General features: G+C 32.9%; 1 protein-coding gene across 1 annotated transcript; it reads left to right on the top strand.

The window, feature by feature from the left end:
* Nucleotides 1–222: 222 nt before the first annotated feature.
* LOC133183638 (neural cell adhesion molecule L1-like) lies at nucleotides 223–10,686 on the top strand. The gene is made up of 8 exons (XM_061318571.1): nucleotides 223–356; nucleotides 3,948–4,075; nucleotides 4,188–4,308; nucleotides 4,437–4,615; nucleotides 8,254–8,439; nucleotides 8,694–8,813; nucleotides 9,971–10,070; nucleotides 10,533–10,686. Exons 1-8 carry the CDS (start codon nucleotides 331–333, stop codon nucleotides 10,591–10,593), a joined length of 921 nt encoding a protein of 306 aa, XP_061174555.1. The 5' UTR covers nucleotides 223–330; the 3' UTR covers nucleotides 10,594–10,686.
* The last annotated feature ends 4,400 nt before the right edge of the window (nucleotides 10,687–15,086 follow it).

The raw sequence follows: 15,086 nt of genomic DNA, 5'->3' as shown, positions 1-15,086 counted from the left end.
AATAAGACTTTCACAGAATCTTTATTTAATAGTGCCATTATGGACCTCCTATTTTGTTCTGATTGTCATGTTCATTAACTGGAATCCGGAGTTCAAACCATATTGGTTGTTATGTAATTACCAACATATGTTTCCATATTATGTATTAGCAAGCAGCCGTGTTGTTTTTCATACAGTCATAGAGGTGATACTTTGCAGTGATTACATGTGTTTATGTTGTGTCACAGTGTGTTGTTCCAACAAACCCTGTAAACAAACAAAACAATGGTCGACGAGATTTAGGAAGTTATCAAAACGGCAAATACCAGACTATCCAGTGGAAAATCAAAAATGAACTGGGACGAGTATATTGAAAGGTAATAATATTTTTACTGCCAATAAAATTGATAAGAACCACAAAATGAAGTCTATATTATTGACAATCTGTGGACAAAAAAAGTATGGACTCATTCGTAATTTAACATCCCCTGAATAAAACTATGCTATTGAAAACTTTGATACTTTGCCACTTGCAACCAAAAACCACTTGGGATCGCTGAACGATTCCGATTTTACCCGAGATTCAGTAAACTGGTATGTGCTGGAAGATTATTTATTGAAATGGACTTGGACACCGGTGCTTCTGTCATGGTGATATCAGAACAGCTGTACAAAACTTAATTACAGAACAAAGTAACATTGTAACCTTATGATGCTATTCTTATGACATATTCAGGAGAAATGTTAGGAGAGATTGATGAAGTGAAAGTGAATGTGAAGATCAGACACAGAAGTTTTCTTTACCTATTGTTGTTATGGGAAATGGACCAGCTTTTTTTTGGTAGGAATTGGATGAAATTTATAAAACTAGACAGGCATTCAATTCAATTTTTTGGCTGGTGACATGAAAAAGTATTCTATGTCTGACAAAAAACGTGGATGTATCAAAGGACTGAGAGCAACCTTAGAGAACAAGGGTAATCTTCAAGCCGCGAGCAGGCAGTACCATTTGTATTGCGCGATAAGATTTCTACGGAATTAGATAGACTTGAACTATCCGTTATCAATGAGTATGTTAAGTGTTTGGACTGAGCAGCTCCCACAGTACCCGCTGATGGCAAGAAAGTTGATGGATCGGTGCACATGACTTCAAATTTACAGTCAATAATTATCTGGATATCCAAAAGAGTGAGGAATTATTCACTAAAATCAATGGTGGAGAAAAATTCTCTAAGATGGACATGTCTCAAACATATAACCAAGTACTTTTGGATAAGGAGTCAAGGAAGTGTGCGACTACCCACAAAGGATTGTGTCGGTATACTCGTTTACCTTTTGGTATATTGCGTCAGCCCCCTGCTAATTTCCAGCGTACTATGATACCATTCTTCAAGGTTTGGAAAGGTTGGGTACAAATTTAAGGATACTTAGTTACCTGTACCGGTGCTAATGACAGTGAACACAAACAGACTTTGGAAGCTACGCTTCAACGATTAGACAATTATGGTGTAAAGTCGAAGTGTCAGTCCATACAGGACCAAGTTGAGTGCTTTGGTTTTTTGTGAGCAAGGAGAGAATTAAACCGTCACCGAAGAAACTCGTAGCAATTATGAACATTGGGGATCCAAAGATTTTCTGATATGGTTGAAGATAGTGAACTATTATTAAAAATTTGTCCCAAATGTGCCAACGCGTAGTGGAACACTCACACGTCTGTTGGTTCAAGATGTTACATGCAAACTGGACCCAAGAATATTCTGAAGTTTGTGCAAAGATCAAAGACCTGTTAGTTTCTTCTCAAGCGATGGTTCAATATGACCCTCACAAACCACTGGAGTTAGCTGATGATGTCCTCAGATATGAATTGGGTGCTGAAATATCCTATTACCTTTAACTACCATATGTGGACCAAAGAAAGACATTCAAATTTTGATTGCTTCTTAATTGCATTACAACTAGCCTCTTGCCAGTTTGACATTAGATATGGAGATACTGGGAAACATCAAAATGCAGATCCTCTGTTACTATTTCTGGATAAATATCATTGACGATTCAAGCACGGAACTCGAAAAAGAGACAGAACTTATAGACAGAATACAGATAAAAACTTACCTGTGACTGCTGATAAAGTACAACAAAGAATGACGTGGCATTGTCTTGTATTAAAATTGATTGATTGTATATAGTTTTTCGTCCCATTCCGAGAATTTTTCACTCATATAGAGACGTCAAATATACCGGTGAAGTTCTTCAAATTTAGACCTTTACCCGGCACTCAGGGCGGCCATTAAGCAGTGAGGGATCTTTATCGTGCCAATGCCTGCCGTGACACGGGGCCTAGGTTTTTAAGGTCTCATCCGAAGGACTTGCAACTTTCACTTCAAAGTGACGAGCGCTTGGCGAAGGAACAGTTCCTACTAATCGACATAGGTCAGTCGCGGTTGAGAGTCGAACTCACGACCTCCCAAACACGGAGCGAGCGCTCTACCAACTGAGCTACCGTAACGGTCTAAAAGTTGGAAAACAGAGAGATAAACAAGAAGAAGAAAAGTTGACAGTGGATACATCACACAAAAATTTGATGCAGGGATTGATATATATTTTTGACTGATTTTGATTAGAAAGGACATAAATAATAAATGATTCATAAAATATAAATAAATCGGAATTTTTTTTGTGTGTGTTTAGATACGCTACTGTTTATTGTTTTCTATCTAATTCTATACAAAATTTTGTACACATTTTTATCATTGTGACAAAATCTTACAAAATTCTTCCACTTTACCTGGAAAATATTATTTGGTTACCTATTTGAATATAAATCTATGAGAAATATTACTGATTTGTGAAAATGTTTGTGTTATTTATCCTTAAGATGTGGTTTTCTAAGTGGTGTCTTAGTTGTAGTTTGATATACAAACACAAAAATAGTCCTCGGTCATTTAAAGTGTGGGCTGACATGACTCTTTAAATACTTTGGAACTCTCTATATATTCTACTGAGAAATTTATCAAAATATGAAATAACTGGTTTTATCTGCCTCACGATTAGCTCCTTCTTGCAAGGTATGCAGTACAAAGAATATAATCATTCTGTATGGTACTCCCTGTGTTTTACGTGCTAGGTTAAATCCCTAAACAAGTTTTTTTTCCGCGTTTTTCTAATATTTCCTTAGTGATGTCATTATAGAACTTGGTGACAAGAGGAAGAAAACAAAAGGGGGTTTTCTATCTAAAATCAATCACAATTCATTTTTTTCAACATTTTATTTTTTTCCAAATTAAAATTTTAATGTTCTTAAATTTAAATATTATTAAATGACTCTATAATAGAATGATAATTGGTTTTAATTGAAGAATTTTCATAACATCGTAAAAAACCGTTCACGGTAGCTCAGTCGGTAGAGCGCTCGCCCCGTGATCGGGAGGTCGTCAGTTCGAATCTCGGCCGCGACTGACCTAAGTCGATAAAAAATGGGTAGCAACTGTTCCTTCGACATGCACTCGGCACTTTGAAGTGAAAGTTGCAGGTCCTTCGGATGAGACCTTAAAAACCGAGGTCCCGTGTCACGGCAGTCGTTGGCACGATAAAGATCCCTAACTGCTCAATGGCCCTGAGTGCCGAGTAAAGGTCAAAATTTGAAACCCTTCACCGGTATATTGTGACATCTCTATATGAGTGAAAAATTCTCGAATGGGACGTAAAACAAAATACAATCAATCAATCATTCGTGAAAAAAAAGAAATAACTGGAATATATATCTAGCACATGTTTTGAACAAACGCACATGACCTTTGTATCGGCTAGGGCCGTAAATACAAAAGATTCAATATGATTGTCGATTTTTTTATTTATTTCAACCCACTTAATCAGATACATGTAGTATTTATAAAGAGTTCGTAGTGTATTTTCCGTCATGATAATAATTATTGATCTTGTGATTCCTGTGATGAAATCATATTTTATAGAGTGTGGATTTTGTTTGGAAATGGAAAATCATATCTACATCATGATCTAAAGACAAAAACAGCCATGGAAAATATTGCGATTATCATAGTTCTTCTATGTGGTAAAGGCATCACACATTTCCGTAAAGGTAAATACATGTTGTTTCTTTCCTAATACGTAGAACTAATTAAATGATATTGCAAAACATGGTTGATTTAAAAAGAAATGCTCTGCATTTATCCCAAATTTATTCCCTCAAGGAGCTGGACATGCTGGTCTGCCTCCTATGATAACGTCAGAGTTTGAAACGGAATATTTCTTTCCCGCAGCCCATTCCACTTCATTAACTCTCCAATGTCAGGCGGAAAACGGAAATATCACGTAAGGACCCGTAGTTTGATAATCCCTTTGATCACAAGAACTTGAGATTAGTAAAGAACACATTTTATTTTTTCAAATATCTAATAATCTTTTCTACATTCTACCATACGTTTCTTGCAATTTTTAAGGTATGAATGGTATAAAAATTTTATGAAACTTGAAGACAACCAGCGAGTCACCTATGACTGGGATACAGGTGAAATTATCTTCACAAATCTCTCGAATGAAGATTTCGGAATGTATTATTGTCTGGCAAAAAATGAGTTTGGGGCTTCCATTTCTGCATTTTTCAACATATCGGAAACAAGTGAGTGTTTCGATTCGTAAGTCAGTAAATACAGTTATTCATGAAAATTTTATGTCAATATCTTAAGCTAATTTTATCATATTTTAACATTTGATCATCAAACATTACAGGTATTAACAGGAAAGAAATTTAAAATAGAGACAAGTTTACATTTTCGTTTTAGCTTACCTGAGCTAAAAGCTCAAGTAAACTTTTCTGATCACATTTTGTCTATCAGCCGTCCTTCTGTTTAAAAACTTTTCACATTTTCAACTTCTCAAGAACCACTGGACTAATTTAAAACAAACTTGCCACAAACCATATCAAGGTGACGGGGATACTAGTTTGTTCAGTCTGGTTTTAGGGAATTCCATTCTTGCCAAACGGCACTAACCAAACTTACTGACAGCTGGTTGCATGCAATGGAGCAAGGAAACCTCATTGGAATAGCATTTCTAGATTTCAGTAAAGTATTTGATTTAGTCAGCCATGATATCTTAATTGAGAAATTAAGACACTATAACTTTGATCCACTTGCAATTAAGTGGTTTCAGTCTTGTTTAGATGAAAGGACCTAGAGTGTTAAAATTGGCGCATGTTCTTCCGATATTTTACCTATCACAGCAGGGGTGCCCCAGGGATCTATTTTAGGACCACTACTATTTTTATTGTATATAAATGACCTTCCTTTATGTGTTAATCACTGTAATATTGATATGTTTGCAGATGATGCAACTCTGCAATTATCTGATAGCAATGTACATAATATTGAAACATATTTAAATTATGATTTATGCGAAATTGAAAATTGGTGTATACAGAACCAAATGATTTTGAACACGAACAAATCAAAATCTATGCTTATGTGTACACAACAAAAGAGGTCAAAGTTAGATATTCCAGAACTTCATACAGAAATTTCTGGAGAAAAACTGGAAAATGTTGAAGTTGAAAAAACTCTTAGGTGTTCAGATAGATCAAACTCTTCAGTATAATTATCATGTAGATACAGTTTGTAAATCCTTATCATACAAGTTATTTACACTTCGTAAAATTAAGAAATTTCTTCCATTAAGTACCAGAAAACTTTTCTTTAATGCATACATTTTGCCTTCTATAAACTATTGTCTTACGGTTTGGGGTAATGCATATAAAACTAACATTGAAAGAGTCCTTAAACTTCAGAAACAGGCTGCTAGAATTATTCTTGATGCAGCGCCTGACGAACCATCAAAACCATTGTTTGAAAAACTGGGATGGCTAAATGTGTTTGAATTAGTCACGTTACATAAGTGTATTTTATTGTACAAAACCTTTTATGGTATGAGCCCTGAATACCTCCAGGACCTTTTTGTTTTTCATAGCCATGATTCATATTCCCTGCGTTCAGAATTAAATTATAATCTTCGTTTACCAAAACATCGAACAATTCTATTTATGCATCGAACAATTCTATTTTTGCAGCAATATACCTTCATCACCTGCATACGGGGTATATATCTCTCAGTTGATTCGATACGCAAGAGCATGCAAAATTTCTAAAACGAGGTAAATTATTGACAAATAAGTTGATGAAACAAGAATATCAGCTGTCTCGTTTAAAGTCATCATTTCGTAAGTCATTGAGTCAAATGCTGACTGACGTTTTTCACTCTAATTGTTAGGCCATTATTTACACACTGAATTGTCGACGGATTTTTCCGTTATTTCCCGATCATGACAAGGAGCACACGGCGGGTGTGACCGGTCGGCAGGGGATGCTCACTCCTCCATGGCACCTGATCCCACCTCTGATGTTTGGAGGTCCGTGTTTGCTCTGCTCCTATTTTGTATTGATTAATGGACTTTTGAGCTTGAATACTGTTCGTTATCTCCATATATTTCATTTACAAATTCAATTCAATATTCAGGTGTACATTTATGGAATAACCTACCATTAAATGTAAAATTGTCACCATCTTTACACATTTTTAGAAGAAATGTGGAAAAAATATAATAATTAGCCAACGTCTGTAAATATATGTTTGTATATTTCCTTTGTACATGTTGTATGATTATTACTATTGTTTTTAAACTATGTCTCCTGAATTATAAATATTGACTTATTTATTTTGAGCCTATATTTCATTAAGTTGAACATTACATTTAATTATTCATGAATTAATGAACTCATCATTACATGTTTTATCTTTGATTGTATCATTTTATGTAATATGTTGTTTGAAATTTAGAAGGCCCCGGGGAAGAATAGTACCTTGTACTAATCGGGTTACCTTCTCTAAATAAAGCATTATTATTATTATTATTATTATTAAATAAAGGACCATGCCCTCTTTCAAGGAGAGAAAATTAAGAATGAATGAAAAATTGGTGGCATCTTTTAATTATCTTCTTCTCAAGAACCACTGGGCCAGAAAGGTTGAAACTTATGTGAAATCTTCATTACGTAGTATAAATTGAAATTTGTTGAAATCATGGGGGCACAATGGGGGATTAAAGTTTTACATAGGAATATAAGGGGAAAATCCTCTCAAGAACAGCAAAGTCATGATTAATCATATTGATATGGAAGCATCTTCAGTTGGTGCACATTTAGTTTGTTAAAATCATGACCGCCGGGGATAGGGTTTGCCATAATAGGCTATCAGAGTTTAAGATAGGGATATGAAGGAGAAACACTTCAAAAATATTTTCAAGAACAACAAAGCCCAATGGGTCTTATTGATATGGTAGTATCTTCAGGTAGTGTCGATTCAAGTTTGTTCTAATCATGACCCCAAGGGTAGGGCGGGGTTACATCTGTGAAAATCTTCTCAAGAAGTCGCCCGCTTGGCGCAGTGGTTAGAGCGTTCGCTCTAGAGTCGCAGAGTAAGGAGTTGATCCTTACGTCGCGGGTTCGAATCCCACTGTGGGATGTGGAGACCGGTCCTTCGGATGAGACCGTATAAACCGAGGTCCCTTGTCGCAGTAGGTGCTGGGACGAAAAAGATCCCTCACTGCTCAATGGCCGTAAGTGCCGAGTATAGGACAAAATTTGCAGCTCTCCACCGGCAAGTGGTGGCGTCTCCATATGAGTGAAAAATTCTCGAGAGGGACGTTAAACAACATACAAACAAACAAACAAACAAATCTTCTCAAGAATAGTAGAACAATTATTAGTCATATGAATATAGAAGCATTCTCAGATAGTGTAGATTCAAGTTTGTTTATGACATCTCGGGGTAGGCTGGGGGTAACAGGGACCAAGTTTTACATAGGAATATGTGATAGAAAAAAATCTGCTGATGAAGAACAGCAAAGCCATATTGACCCAGATGAGCTTTGTGGACCATATGCCTCTTGTTCTTGAATAAAAAATCATAACCCATTTCTTTTAATTTAAAGCGCTAGTTTCAAAATGTAAAATAAATTCTCAATTATTCATTTTGTTCAGTTTTTAAGGCAGTACATGAATCTTTCAATAAAATATTTAGATTATCCACTAGGTAATATTCATGACTCACATTGGGAGAAAAATCAACTTATTTCAGTCTTCTTGAAATACATGTATACATTTAATTTACATAGATTATAGCAATAAAGATTTATGTAAAGAAATAAAAAGCACATTACAAAGGCTTATTTTCATTTACATGTATAATGATATATCTTTTTGGTAGGAATTGATTCATTTCCAATTTTTAAAGAAAGAGACCACACATGTCAAGAGTTTCATTACTGCAAACTTTCATGTTCTGACAAACCCTTCTGTGTACCAAAAAATAATTGTCGAATAGAATGGAAAATTGGATCTGGAACTTCAAATAATGTGGATATAAAAGAAAACATGGAGTTAGATAGAGAGGGTAACAAAAACTTTGAAATATCGATGGACTTTTCAAGTCAGAAAGACTCATCAATATGAAATATAAATGAAACATATATGCATTCTTTAAGGAAGATCCCTTCTTCTTAGTAGTAGTTTTAGTAGTTTCAATGCTGTGTTATCGCAATTTCTTATTTTTTCTTTCCATTCTTTTTTTTTATTATTATTTCCTCCTTAATTGATTATAATTCTTTCTTAATTATTATTCTTTTTTTGTTAAATAACTGCCATCAGGAAACCTTCATTTTCTAAACATCAACCAATCTTACGGAGCAAAGAATTATTACTGTGGCGTGTGGAATGAAAATGAACGAATATTCCGGAAAGGCAACTTATTGAACCTCGATGTAAAGGGTGAGTTATTAGTGATTTGTATCAGTTATTCTAACCATGAAAGGTTTGAACTTGGCTGGTTACTATCAAATACTTCAAGAAAGCCTGAAGGGCTAAAGAGCTGAACTTTCGTATTAAGCAATTCATTTCCAAGAGAATTACAAGTATGTTTTTTTTTTAATTTTCACTGGAAACTACCATATGATAACATACTGTAGTTTCATTTTTAACCTAGTTTTTAACCTAGTGCCTGAGAAACTATTATTAACAAAATGTGCTAAAAGTGAGTATTTGACCTTGATAACAATTGTGTTTTGGTTTTATTGTGCCTTGATATATTTATATTTGTATACGGTGCTGGAATTTATACCCGGAGATTGAAGTTAGTTGCTCTCGAATATTTCTAGCTTTAGAACAATTTCAAAATAGTTGACAATTTGGAATGTTGAACAAAGGAATGACTAAGTTCTTGATATTAGGAAACGCTCTAAGCATGACTTTTTACCAAGCATGTTCAGCGCAAACGCATGTAATTTCTAGTGTCCATCACGAAATATTTAGAAATAGTCAAAATTTTAGAAAATTTAAAGAATGATAAAAAATGTTCATTTATTAACATTGCCTTTCGTATGAGTACACACTAGTCTCAAAAGTCAGAAATTCTCAATTATTGGAATTTGCGAGTTGTTTGTATACAATGAAGTAACTGACGAATAGTGCTTGGGAAATGAGTTAAGTATATGAAAGACATCTTACGCCATTCGTGAATACCGTAGAAATGTAGTGAATTCAATTTCGTTGCTTACATATCAAATGTCTACATATGAAAGGTATAAATTGCGAGTTAGAATTATTTTGCTATCTGAGTAGGTCATGTCATAGCCACTGATCCTTTCAAACGTTTACAAAAAATAAATAAATTTACATCTAGTAAAATTATTAAAACTAAAGAAAGCTACCATCGTTAATATTCTATGTATTTCATGTGCTCGTTCTATTGCTTTTAAATAAATAGAGCGTACAGTATATTGATAAATAATTTAGTTTTATTTGGCATAATAACCTCTCGCGTTCAGGTAAGATTCACGTTTGCTTCTTTACTTCTATTTAACTTACGGTTCATTCAAAATAAAATAAATTAATACTAACGGATATAAATATAACCATTAATCTTATAGATTCTGCTGACAGTTTTGTTCCTCCTCGTGCTGTTTATCAAAGTGGTTATAAAGCTTTTGTTGGAGAGAATGCCACCCTGCAGTGTATTTTTTCTGGAAAGTAACTATTCAACATTTCTAATATTGACAAAAATTCTTTAAGTGATGTGGTCCGTAAATTTTGCATATTTTTGAAGATGTGGTATAATAGAGAAAAATATGAATCAGATTAGTTTTAAAATGTATCATGCATTTTTCCACGCATGTTTATATAGATGCAATATTCCTCTTGGTCATACATTGCTCTTCATCCATATATGGCTGATTTAAAAGGTCGGCAAACTGCATTTGATTAACTTAGTTTCCCTTTTCCCGTGAAATGTTTACTATTTTCAGAATAAATTTGACTAAAAAGGGAAAATACTAGCAAAGTGATTTCCGGCAAATTTTAAGTTTAAAGAATGTACGTCCAATTTATTGTTTTAGAAATAACTATATTTTCGCACACAAAAAACTTCGGAATGTTTGTTTTATTGTCATTTACATTAATGATCAAACGTAGTAGCTGTGTATATTTTCATAGTCCTGTTCCGAAAGTAACATGGCAGTACCAAGAATGGATCTCAAATTGTCGAGAATCATAAATATAGCATACGTAAGAGTGGAAGAGAGCTTCAGTTAAGGAATACAACATTCAAAGATGATGGAGTTTATAAATGTGTCTCTAATGGCATCATACAAAACCCATATCTTAATGTCACATGTAAGTAAAAGCTGATTTATGTGTCATTTATGGAATAAATTTGAAAACATAGGTTTGAAGATATATATGTATATGTGTACATGTGATTTCTCGTTTTATTTCTCTCGATAGCTCATCCATTATTTCGTAGCGTTCACAACCGTTTTATGATGAAAATTGTCAAATTTACAATTAGCAAGAATAAGGAACTATTGTGCGATGCGATAAGTGCACCAGATGAATTGGAACCTGTTGTAATCATGTGGATGAAAAATGGAAAAGAATTAAATCAAGGTTCAATTATTGAGCCCATGATTTCACTGAAAGGTAATATGAGAATTGAGATTAACAGATAACAAAGTTATTGGATTTATTGGGGAAACATTAATAACTTGCTTAGGAATATCTACATGTAATTCTTGGGTGTTATGGCTTTCTTAAATATATTTTTGAGTTACATGGACTTGTCTACTCATAACCAAAGACAGAATTTTCTTTCTTTAAGAAAATACATTTATTAAATATGTTTCTTACTCTAAAATAGTTTTAAGATGCAGCAGAACATTAATTTAATTTTATAATTATCTAGAATAATTTTAAAAATGGTTTTCAGATTATCAAATTATATCGGTATTTCGTATCACTAATCCTTAATTACCATCATACGAAAAATTTAAAAAAATATTGCAAAAAAAAAAAATTGGAATTATATAACCCTACATTCTCAAATAAATTTGAAATTTTACACGAGTGAAGTTTTTTTTCTACCTTAAGGCTCATAACATATGGAATAAATTATTTGTTAATCATTACATTTGCTTTTAGAGTTTTATTTTGAGTACTCAGTACTGTACAAAGCTTATTCACGTGATTGTCTTTTCATTCTGCCAATAAAAATATGTTATATGTTGCAATTCACATTTAAAATTTACCTTTTCTGGTTTACTATGCAAAATTTACGTTATGCAAAAATTAGAGAAAAGTAATACAAATGAGAAATTTTTGTATTACTTTTTCAATTAGTCATTAATAAATTATTTCATTTTTCCTTCATTTGTTGATGTTTAAGCATTTGGTCAACAAATAAGACACATTTAATCCATATCCTTTAACCTTACAAACCGTCGAGTAAAATCTATCGGACTGACTCGAACAGATATCAATGGAAATGATGACATTTATATGTATTTGACCTTTTCAATGTCTCTTTTAGAATCTACATATGAACTCTCAAACGATAAAAAGAAATTACACATTTACAAATCAACTTTCGACGACGCTGGATGTTATACATGTGTGATAGAAAATAGCGAAGGAATTGCAGTGGCAAATTTTTTACTCCACGGTGGTTATACAGTTATTAAAAATAATCATTTAAATTCTTATCGTACTGATTTTATGACATTCATTAATGCTAAATGATTCATAATTAAATGTATATTATGTGTGGTAAATTGAGTAAGCAAATGCTATCATTCAAAATTTGAAGATGTTACTTGAAAGAGGTACATTTACCTGGGGGAAAATCATGATATGCGTTAATTTTTTTATAGTCCAGACAGTTGATCATACGCCACGTAAGTAGACTTTGGAAATAGCTATGAGTCTGTTCAGAGTTTTCCTAATAGAACAAGATATATATTGTAAGGAATTATCGGATATCAAACATATGCTATTTGACATGTAGAAGCGTAGATGTTGCTTAGGAAAAAGCATTGATTTTGACTCACAGCACTCATAGAGGTAACAAGGGAATAGTAAAAGAAAAAGTTTCCGAATTTCTTCAAAGTTTGGTTGAAGTTTTTCGTATTTTATACAAGATTTCAAAAACTGGGAGTATTTGAAACAAGTACATTAAGAACAGTTCTTGTAGATAGCCAACTTGTAGCTTGTTATGTATTCTAAAGTTCTGTATTCATGAAAATTGACGAAAATAAATTAAGGTCAGGAAATTTGGAAAATGTCCAAATTTATAACTTTCTTGTAATATCATATTAAAATTTTCAAATAATTCAAGTTTCCGCATTTATTTTTGGTTATTATTTGTTTACTAAACATTGTTCTCATAAAGAACGAAATATATATGAGTGAGAAAAAGTTTGCACGAAATGAAAAATACAATTAAAGAAAAGAAAATGTTACATGATACATGTATATTGCTTAAATTTATCATAGATGAATTTTAAGTTTTACTTAAAATATTTTATGTACATTGGAATGCACTGCGTATAGAAAGAGTTATCGCGCTTGCATTATCCTTGGAAGTTTTTGGCGTTGCCAAATTAGAGGAAAGGCAAATGCAAGTGATTCTTGGAAATGAAAACATTCGGTAATGCCCAATGAAAATCGTGCGCGGGAAAAATTTGGACACGGTCGTTCAGAGAGCGTCGCTTTTCAGTTTCTTTCAGGACGCCTTGAAAAGTACATGTGTGTTGGATAGCTTCAAATTATTTTAAGCGGTAAGGTACCACATTTTCCCCCCATACAATTTTATTTTTTTATATTGTTTTATCTAAAGAAGATAGCATTAAAGTCAATCAGGATCTACAAGACACGCTATATTGGTAAAATGACCTCATTTTACTCTCCTAAGATTGATTAAAATCTGAATTGAAAAACTAAATAACTGTTTCCTTTTTCTTTTACATGGATCAATATCATTGAATAGCAAATCAACTTAATCAAAAGGCAAACAATTTGGCAATTTGAAATTAAATAAAGCATGCATTCATAAATATTTTAAGGCTTCCTAAGGAAGTAATCGGACACAACGAACAATCGTGTGGCAGTGACGTTTACACGATGGCAATGCTTTTCTATGAAGTTTTCTCCGTTCTCTCTGGCCGGGATCGTCTAGACTGTGTGCCATTTGGGAACAAACACAAATCCAAGGTAAATGTAACAGTTAAATAATTCAAATACACAAAAATAAGGACACCACATTTGCTTTGCTGATGTGGATTTTATTACGTTTACCACCCCACGCCTTTTTCTTCAATAAAATATCAACAACTTATCAATGTTACCAAAAAAACTTCTTGAAATACAAAGTAATGTACTTTCCTCACAAAGTGTTATTACTTAACAATTTTTTAAAATATTTTGGGATTAAATTATTTTAAGGTACCATATTGTTTCTAACGTTAATCATCTATAGATATATTTTTTTAAGTCTATCACACTATGTTAAATTTTAACAAGCAGCTGTTGGAACATTTAATTGATGGACATGTTCCTGAAAAACCGGAACTATGTCCAAGTTGGTTGTATGAGGAAGTTATGTTGAAATGTTGGGACCTTGACAGAACCAGTCGTCCACATGTTGATGAGATAATTTCATTGTTTTCAAGCAAGTAAGTTTGACAAGAAAAAATAGCGTCAAAAATTTTTAAACGTGTTATGAATTATTAAATGATTTTGATTATCGTATATTGACTTAAAAAGTTACCATATACAAGTAACTGCTTTATGATTAAAGGTTAGATTCATCGGATGCATCATTGACCTCAGCATCAGGGTCTGTCTGTAGTTACAAGGGGACGGATCAGAGTAGTCCACACAGTGGTGAGGGGTACTTGGACGTTGTAGCAAATACGTCAAATAGTTCTCAGGATCACGATGACTATCACAAGCCACTAGAGGACGATGAAGGGCATTATGAAATCATCAATGAAAATCTTCTCCAACATATCAAATAATAAAGCGTCAGTTTTCATACAGAGAGAAAAAGGGAATTAATTTTGAATACACAAGTACAAGATCGACGTAGAGTAACTAGTTTTAAAATGTATGTTCATGTGGAAAAAAGAGAAGTGACATGACGAACATTGATAGTTTGATTTTACAATGTATTTGTTACAAATATGTTTCAAGCATATGTTGTTTTATCTGTGTTGTATCCTGTCCCTCATATTTACGATTTTTATGAATATCTAAATTTTCAAAATCTTCAATTGAAGGAGTGTTGTGAAAATAAAATATTTCTTAGGAATAAGAAGGTAAATGATTATTTTAGAATGCTTTTTTATTGTTATATATGTTCATTCTGAGAAATTCGACGATTAAGTACTCTAAAAATTAGAAAATATTATGCTGTATCGAAAGTATTCCGGTTTTTTAATCATTAAACACAATATCACTCTTCTTATAATTTGTATTCAATAAATGTTAGTCTTAAAGATTAAAATTCAACTTACAAGGCCTATTCAACTCTATTTCTAGACATAGTGGATGGTTACCTTTCCTCTGAATAAGACAATTTTCTTACCATTTTCACAAAAAAGAGAAAAAGATTTTTATTGTCTAATCAATAATACTATATGGTGAACTCTTTCCTGCCACTACACAGAAAAATATATTAAAGAAAACTTAATATAAAGATAAATACGAACTAGA

The sequence above is a fragment of the Saccostrea echinata genome, unplaced genomic scaffold (genome assembly GCF_033153115.1).
Source record: "Saccostrea echinata isolate AGI-Se365-2 ecotype Australia unplaced genomic scaffold, CSIRO_AGI_Sech_v1 ptg000009l, whole genome shotgun sequence".
In the NCBI taxonomy this organism is placed as follows: Eukaryota; Metazoa; Mollusca; class Bivalvia; order Ostreida; family Ostreidae; genus Saccostrea; species Saccostrea echinata.
The sequence above is the reverse complement of the archived record's forward strand: the minus strand, read 5'-3'. Positions and strand labels throughout refer to the sequence as shown.